Source organism: Neopsephotus bourkii, unplaced genomic scaffold, assembly GCF_033783945.1.
Source record: "Neopsephotus bourkii isolate Nb327-2 ecotype Australia unplaced genomic scaffold, CSIRO-AGI_Nbou_v1 NB_1671, whole genome shotgun sequence".
Lineage (NCBI taxonomy): Eukaryota > Metazoa > Chordata > Aves > Psittaciformes > Psittacidae > Neopsephotus > Neopsephotus bourkii.
In genome coordinates, this window is record NW_026902145.1 from 22,501 (window position 1) to 31,327 (window position 8,827).

The 8,827-nt window shown below is 50.3% G+C and overlaps 1 protein-coding gene across 7 annotated transcripts in view; it reads right to left on the reverse strand.

Annotated features, from left to right (window-relative positions):
• SALL1 (spalt like transcription factor 1) overlaps positions 1–6,887 on the reverse strand; it is a 17,526-nt gene extending 10,639 nt beyond the window's left edge. The window contains exons 1-2 of one of the 7 annotated variants that reach the window (XM_061375700.1): positions 6,787–6,887; positions 4,241–4,333 (exon numbers count right to left, since the gene is read on the reverse strand). In XM_061375700.1, coding sequence (XP_061231684.1) covers positions 4,241–4,316 — 76 coding nt within the window. In that variant the 5' untranslated portion in view covers positions 4,317–4,333; positions 6,787–6,887. The other 6 variants (XM_061375699.1, XM_061375698.1, XM_061375697.1 and 3 more) reach the window with 6 other exon arrangements.
• Positions 6,888–8,827: the final 1,940 nt, after the last annotated feature.

An 8,827-nucleotide genomic window follows, 5' to 3' on the forward strand; every position in this document is an offset into this window, starting at 1 on the left:
ACAGGGGAATAGGGTTAGCAAAAGAAGCAAAGCTGATAAGGTGAAGCTAAAATAAACTACCAACTTCCTGCTAAGCAACCAGTAAGACTCAATTCGGGGGTCATTGGCAAGATATTGAAGTACATATTGTGATCTGAACCCTGTCACCTTTGGATGGAAGGAGGCTAGCAAAGGTTAAAACAGCTGAACACTTAATTTTTTTTTCCTAGCACCAGCCACAGAGGCACGAAGCAACAATTTCACTTGTGCATTTCAACTTTCATTTCTTCAAGGTTGCGAAGCACATAGGTGTGATGCACCTTCATGTACAAAAAATACACACAGCAAAGCTTCTTTGATAGACATTTAGAACAGTTGCCCCTTTTGTTTTTCACAGTTTCAAGAAACATGATCATGTTTTCTGAGAGGCACCTCAGGTCACTTCAATAAAGATGCATGTTTCCACACTTAAAAGTATGAATATGGTTAAAAGCCAGTTATGCAATAAGCACTGGCACAGCTAAATATACAGGAGGGCTCGTCCTCAGGGAGCCAGATGCTACTTAGCATCAGAAAGATAAATAAGGTACAAACTAAAACATAAATATTTTGCAGAAAGACAAAGATGTGGGTTATGTAGGGGAAACACACACAAACCGGTGTGAGCTAACACAGGATTTCAGCAACTTCCACCATATGGGTTTCAGTAATTATTCCTGAATTGCATCTACATAAGTGATAATTCACAAGGCCCCTCTACGCTTCAGGCTCACCTTTGGAAAAAGCGCAAGTGTCTGTATTCTGCCCTGGCAGACTGCAGTTAATCGCACAAAAAGGCCTAATTATGTAACAAACTAACAGCAGCCTAACTAAGCAGTTATTTCTCTTAAGCACCCCATCCTTCAGATCTGAGTAAAGAAAGTGATCATAATTTCTCTCATTTCATGGGCCCAGAAACAATTATGTGGATGTGCATAATGCTGCAGTAGGATTTTACCAAAATCCATTACTGACGTGAAAAGGCACTGCTTCTGACAAGCCTTTCTATGGAAGGGCAGTAAATATTTTCTTCAAAGTCTGGCTGGTTTAGCTCTCCCATTTAACTTTTACCTTGGAAAATTATACTCCAAGAATATTCTTTTAAAACTGGGAATCTAACTCCAATGAACTGGAGAAAAACCGTAATATCCTAAAATGTCATGAAAGTAACTGAAGTTATTAACAAAAGGAAATAATCGCACAATCTCTTGCCCACTTCCTAACCAGTAATTAGTTACTTGTTTAATACAATTTACACTGCAATTAATTTCTGCTATTAATCTGAGAGCTATTCTGCTTAATCCAATATGAACTTTATCAAACGTTCACATGCAGATGATTTCACAAGGGTAAACTTACTTGTCCACTGACTGCACGGAAAATACATTTTAAGTGGAAAGTCTTCCTGGTAAGAGTGAACTGCATGAGCTTTGAACTTAAAACAAATAATAACAATAAAACAGAGAGCAGTAATGTTAAAAAAAAAAAAAAAGCATGCTGTTCCAGTCTGAGGAACTTTTTTGCTATTGATCTTTAGATATGAAACTATATCAGAAAGTTTTAACAAACCAAAATTCAAATCAGATGCAAGAAATTTCCACGGGGCCACTCTATCCATTCACTCCAACTGCTGCCCAGAAGCAGCACCTTCCTGCCAGTGCCCCCAGGACCAGCGATGCTGCGTTTGCCTGAGCCCTGCACAGAGTTCCCATGAATTGGCAAACCTGAACCCACAGTACGAGTGAGGAAGAAAGGAGCGCCTGGAATTTCGGGGTTTGTTTTGCAACTTCAAGGCATATAATGCAAACTCGCCCTCACCGCAGCTTGCCCACCCTGTCTTGCCCAAGTGGGAAGCTGCTGCCACGGCTGAGGACCCCGGAAGGCGGAGGGTAACTCTCTGCTAACACTATTACAGCGTTCTGAATCCTGAAACACCATTACAAAACACACCCTCTGGGCAACTGACTCAAAACTTACCGTCTAACCATGTAAACCAGCCATAACCCAAAATCTTTACTAGAGAAGGGTGGGGGGAGGCTCCTATAGATTTTATAGTAAATAACCCTGTTTTTTCTAGGAAAACGGTCGGGGTTTTTTAGAATAAACTTCGTTATTTACTTATTTAACTTACGATAACCGTGCAAACTAAAAAAAACTGCACTTCCATGCCATCGTTTCAGCCAAAATACAACTAACTTCAATAATCCAAATCTAACACCCTTTAGCAACAGGCAGGAAAGCTGCTCAGTGAGCATTCCTTTCTCACACTCCCACTGTCTTTCACTTGAAAACGATGTGCAAAATCATATCAAAAGACTAAAACCAGAAGAAAACAGCTACTCTTTTTTTGACGTGATATGCTAAAAACAAACAAAAAAGATAGCGAAGTTCAAAACATGCAATCCTACTAAGTGAAGACGTGGAAAACCCCTCTCTCCCAGAAAGATAACTTCCATCTTAGTTTTCCCCTTCGCTGCTCACTCTTAAGAAGTTCCAAATTCTTTCATAGGAGGCCGATGAAAGACCAATAAACCCTAACGTTACCCCCAACTCCTGCTTCAAACTTCGAGCGGAAGTACAAATAATACCGGACGAAAAATAAATACGTCTACTGCGATGCTACTGCGATGAGATGGGATTACGCGGAGCAAAAGGCGAAACTCGAGCGCAGTGAAAAGAGTGCACAAAACTCTGCTAAAACCCAGAAGTCGCCTCCCGGGTCCCAAATGACTTTCTAAGCAGCGTTTCGGCAGAGCTACGCGAAGCGAGCGCTTATATATTTGCCACTTTATGAAGCGCGCGTTCCAGGGAACTTGGAAGCCCTGTAAATGCCCCCAGACGCAGGGAAACATCCCGCGAACTTTCAGACGCGGTTTATCGCGCCGAACCCGGGCAGCCGAGGGGCGCGGGCACCATGCACGGCACCGCGGAGGGAGCGGAGCGGAGGGCTCCGCGGCAGCTCTTCCTCGGGAAGTTGCCGGGGGAAGACCAAGGTGTCTCCGACCGGCAGGGCCGGGCGGGCGCGGGGACACTGCAACGCCCCGTCCCTCCCTTACCTGCCCGCCTGAAGCACTTCTGCCCCGCGCCGCCCTCGGCGCCCGGCACTGGCCGCCCACCGGCTCTCTCCTGCCTCATGGCCGCTGCAAGGCAGGACGCTATCCGGGGCCGCTCCTCCTCGCCAGCCCGGCGCGGCTCTAGCCGACCACTTGTCACCCCGCGTCCCGGGGGCAGGTACAGGCAGGGGCACGGTCCCTCCGCCACCCGCCTGACTCCGCCGCAATCCCCTTCTCCCGGAGAGGGGGGGAGAGGGAGGAGTGCAGGAAGAAGGAAAAAAAAAAAAGAAGAAAAAAAAAAAGAAATAAAAAGATGTTTCACACGCTCCCTCTCCAAATCCTGGCGGACACAAAGCCAGCGCTTATTCCTCGCTCATCGACTTGGAGGAGAGAGGGGAACTAAGGAGGAAAAAAAAAAAAGCAACCTTAGGGAAAGAAAACAAGCCCCGCGCTGCCCGGACCTTCTGAGCTGGGGGCCGCCGAGCCCCACTCCGGCGCGGCGGCAGCTCCGGGACGGGGCGATCTCCCCCTTGCCCCGGCCCGGCGGCGGCAACTTTTCCGCCTCCAGGAAGCTTTCGGTGCAGGCGGAGACCGAGCTGCTCGGCGGCGGGACTCCGGAGAGCAGGGGGTGCGGAAGCGCCGGGGTCCGCGGGGGTGGTGCGGCAGGGAGGGGGGGCAAGAAAGTGTGTGCCGGGGGGGGGCTTTCCGCCCCTTTCGGGGGCCCGGCACGGGCAGAGTGTGTGGCCGGACGGGGCATCCCCCCGCGGGGCTCCGGGATCAGCCTCCCCTCGGCAGCTCCACTTTGTTCCCCGGCTCCGCGGGGTGCGGAGGAAGGCGCTGGGGGCGCGGATCCATCACCCGCGGGCTCAGGATGCCAGACCGCCCCGCAAGGGGAGGGCGGAGGGAAAACATCAAAAAACGGAAAGAGTTTGGAGTTTCGTTAAGAAACAGGCAAAACAGAACGCCGAGTTAAAAAAAAAAAAATAAAAAAAAATAAAAGCCAAGAACTCGGAGCAACAGCGCAGCAGGACTCCCACCGGCACGTCGCTCCGGGAGATCCAGCTGTCCTGCTCCGCTGCCCGGCGCGGCCCCTTCTCCCCGGCAAGGTAAGTTGATCTATTTTGTGTGTTTGTGTTAAAATGTGTGCGAGGGAGAGGAGAAAAACTCACCATTTCGCTGGGATAACAAGGCCAGATCGGGGTCGGATTGGAAATGCTGAGGCTTCGCCTGCTTCCTCCGCGACATGCTGGCTCAAACATCAGCTGGGGCAGAATAAAAAATTACTAAAAAAAAATCTTCTCAAAATTACGGAAATCGAGCCTCCCCCCCCCAGCCTCCCCAGTCGTCCGCGCACCGCGCATGTGTCCTGCTATAATTATGATTATCAATAATGCATTGCGATTAATCATAGAGGGGCTCTTTGAGAGGCGATTGGCACATGGCCAGCTCTATTCAAACCAGCTCGCCTTAATCAATTAGGCGCTGATTTGCTGGAGACCCTTGTCTCTCCGCCGCTCCCACCCAATGAGTCGATCCATGTGGCGGGAGAAGGGGCTGGATTTCCCTAAAGCTGTTTGGATACAGTTTAACCCTCTTAGCAACCCGCCGGGGCTGCTCCGCGCCATCCCGGTTACTATAGGAATGTGTTGTGTCCCCTCACTCCTGCCTCCAGCCCCGACGGGCTCCCCGCGCCGCCCTCCCTCCCGTAGTTCTGCGCTGCAGTTCACTTTTTCCTTCCTTTTTTTTTAATGTATATTTTAAAGCCCCCTCTTCCCCATAGCCCGAGGGCAGGGCAAGCAGTGACCGGCAGGGGGGAGGACGCACTGCGGGGAGCACCGGGACCGCGCCCCCGCACCGGCGGCAAGTGTCTGCCCGGGGACAGCCCTGGCCCGCTCCCGGCCCCCCACCGGCTGCCGCCGAACGTCCCGTTCCTGCGGCTGCACAAAGTTTCGGGTGGATTTTTTTCTCCTTCTCTTTTCGTCCCCGCGTTTCCGAATAAAGATCCATTTCCGCCCTCCCCCGGCTCTCGCCCGCCGCCCCCCAACTCCCCCCCCCAACCCCATATATCACGGGCGCGGGGTGCTGAAAATAGGACGGGTTTAGGTTTTACCTCACACATTCCCAGGACAATTAGGGCACTGCTGGGAGCGGCGGGAGGACCGTCCGCCCGCACCGCCCCCCGCCCGACGCGACGCGCCAATTGGCTGCGCCGAACGTCAATCAACCCACGCTGCACAGGGGTGGCCGGTGCGAGCGGCGGCGGGATTGGGGTTCGGACCGCTCGTGACCTGCGTTCTGCTCCAGGACGCGGGAGTGGAGCGCCCCCGGCCGCGCAGGAGCCACAGGTGCCCGCGCAGGAGCCGGCGGGACGGGCGGAACCACTGCGGGCCTAGGCGAACTTCGCCAACTTTGAGCGGCGCTCAGGGCTGGAACTCCGGCGGGCGCAGCTGGGCCGGGCCCGCTGCCGGCCGGCCGTGCGCTCCCGGGCTGGCGATTGTGCGCGGTCATAGCGGAGTACAGCCCGGGACCGTGGGGGCTCCGCTCTCCCGCCGTGCCACACCAACTTTTACTCCCGGGTGTTGCTTCCAGAGCAGGAACCTCTTGCAGACTTAATTTCACGGTCTCGAAATAAATAGTTGCAAAGAAGCTACAAGCAAATGCTACTTTTGAAACCCCGCGTACCCAGCGGCATGCGTACACCGCGGGTACACGGCGCGTCCCACCGCGCTCTGCCCCTCAGACTCCGTCCCCTGGCACTGCTTCTCGCACCTAAAGTTACGCTGTGAAAAATAGCTGAACGCGGGCCGTTTCTTTTCCCCCACCCTGACCCATCCACGACTCTCTCCTCCCATTCCCCCCCCCCCCCCCCCGCTGGATTATTTACTCTTCCTTAGAAGCTACTCCTTTTCTCCGTATTAATATTAACAAACTCTCTGTAAAAACAAGACGCTGATCAGATGCAACTAATTTCAATTTCAAATGAGCCTGTAAAAACTCGAGAGCGAGCGAGAGAAGTGGGAGAGAAATCTTTCCATTCCAGGAGCCGGTTCACCGGCGTTTTCTTCTTATTATTAAACGAAAGAGACTGTAAAACGTTTAGCGAGAAGGGTAAAAAAAACCCAAGAGCCGCAAACCCCAGCCAACCAAACGCATACGAACCGAAAAAGCCTCCCAGGTGCCCCTCCAGGATTTAGTGCGCGGTGCGAAGCGGCCACTGAGGCTCCTTACCATTCCTGCACAGGGCGAGCCTCCCCCTTCTCTCCCTCCCCGCCGCACTCGGTACGGTAGATTTTGAGAAAGAGACAAACGAAGCTATCAACGGGGATGATGTTGAAGAATGAAGATAATAATGTTGCTATAGGTGGTACTTCACATGACATTATTTTTCACTGAATATTTAAAGAGCTGTTTCGGCAGAGATGGATACACTCAGCGCAGGCTGTCACCCGCCTCACCCTGAGACGGTGGGGACGAACCCGACCCTGAACGCAGCGAAACGCACACGTTACTTACAGCTAGCCACGCGGAGACGCACACTGAGTACCCACGCGGATATATTTACACGGCTGTGCCTGCATTTCGCACTGTATCAATCACTCTCCTTTAGCTTCCCACGGTTTCTACTCTAGCCGCTCTCCCAAAATTATTCGCGTTTACAAGTTCATTATACATTTGTCGATTAAGCTCAAGACAAATTTCCCCAGATGTGCAGTACCTTTGCTTCGTGTCTGGAAAAGGCGGCCGTGGGCTGGTAATTAAAAAGCAACAACAGCAGCAACAAGAAGAAAACTAACGGTTTTAAGAAAAAGAAATTAATCTGGAGAAATTAAGTTTTATAACTTTTTTCATTGTTTTCGTTTCTCTTTCTCCCTCGCTAGTACATAAAGCGGCGCCTGGTATTTCATCCAGAACCTCTTGATTATTTATTGTTTGTTTTCCTCTCCTTCGCTGGGGGCCGGGAGGGGTGGGGAAAGGGTGGGGGCAGAGCAGCATTGCCAGGACTAGAGAAAAATCGGACTTTATTGTTGTTGATAGCAATACATCAATTAAACGTCACTGTCTCTAGCAGAAGTTGTGAGAGTTCACCACCGTAAATACTCTGATCTCGGGTTCTCCCTCTCGAAATTCCAAATGACAGTGACAGATATTTTTCCCTCCCCGCCACACCTTGGAGTTTTTTTTGTACACCATTCCTCCCCCCTTTCCCCCCCCCCCATTATTCTTTTCCATGGAGGTGGGAGGCTTTCTAATGTGCTTCAATGCAAATCAGCCCTGCTGGAAGACACCCGTGGTGGGGATCGATCTGCAGTTCATTGAGATGAGCACTGAAGGGAGGTGGTAAACAGGGGATAATTTGCAGTTCATTCTGCTGAGAGACGATTTCAATGAGATGCCACGCACTAGGTTGGATTATTGTTATTAAGGGTTGCGATCAGACACAGCCACCCTTCACATGCAGGGGTTAAAACCTATACAATCCCCACGTCGTTATAATACATCGTTAATAACGATCGGGGGGGGGGGGGGAGGGGAGATCCAATTGATTTAATAATTTTTGGAAATTTGCACGCCCGGAGCCTGTCGGAGGCGGCCGGTGCGCGGCGGCGGCAGCACTGCAGGGTCAGCCTGGCCCGGTCCGGCACCGCGCGAACGACGTCGTCTTGCTCCGTGAGACCCAACCGTCCGCATTTTCACCCTGAAAAATACCCGCTTTGCAGTTAGAAGGATAGCTGTTTGCAGTTTGGGGTTTTTTTTTCTTTTTTTCTTTTCCTTAATTTTCTTTTCTCATTTTTGTTCTTCTCCTTGCCCCCCCCCTTTTTTTTTAATTTTACTTTTCCTTCTTTCCTCTCTTCATTTCCTAAATTCTCCTTTTGCCCTTTTCTGAAACTAGAAAAAAAATACACCGCCCAAGAGTTTCCAACGTTGCTACAGCTGACCTCTCCAGCAAGCCCGTTTTTCAGACAACCCAGGTTACATATCTTTTAGAAATGTGAGTAATTAGGGGTTTCCAGATGCTGCAGTCAGCTGGGAACTTGGCTTTGTGCTCCGATGTATAATAAACTTTGGAGACAGTCCTGGGGCGCAGCTACCCAGGGGCAGCGAGCACCAGCAAGCTAGGATTGTTTTATTATCAATAGCCTGAACCACACAATTCAGCATGGACATGGCCAGTCCTGTGACTCCGTGGTTCAGGTATGACTACTTTTGTTGACATGCTGTCAGCTCCCCCCTCCCTTGCTCTCTTCTTTTCTTTTTGTAAATTTCTTTTCTAATGAAAACTCCCCAGGAAAAAAAAAAAAATGGGGGGAAGGGGGCACCAGAATTTAATCCTTCTCCATTATTGCTGACAACTAATAATTGATCATTGCTCACAAACACAAGCTTTTAGCCACATAATTGAATCGTAAGCAGTACGGGTTGAGCCAACAGAAAAAAGGGAAAAAAAAAAAAAAAAAGCATAGAGGGAAAGAGCCTCCCCTCATCTCTCCCTCCCCAAATCCCAGAGAATCACAGTGTTGGGGAACTCTCTGGCCCCCGAGATAAAAATGAACATGACTAATGCCACAACCAGCCAAGGTGGGATTATTTAATTCAATTCTTTACACATTTGCTGCCTTTTGTTTGACCTGATGGCTGGCAAATTTTTACATCTAGCTGTCCCTTCTGAGTTTATTGATGAAGGTGCTTCTGAAATGATTATCAAGAGATTTACAGCCATCTCTACCCACCTACGGGAAAAGTAGTAAAATCAATCC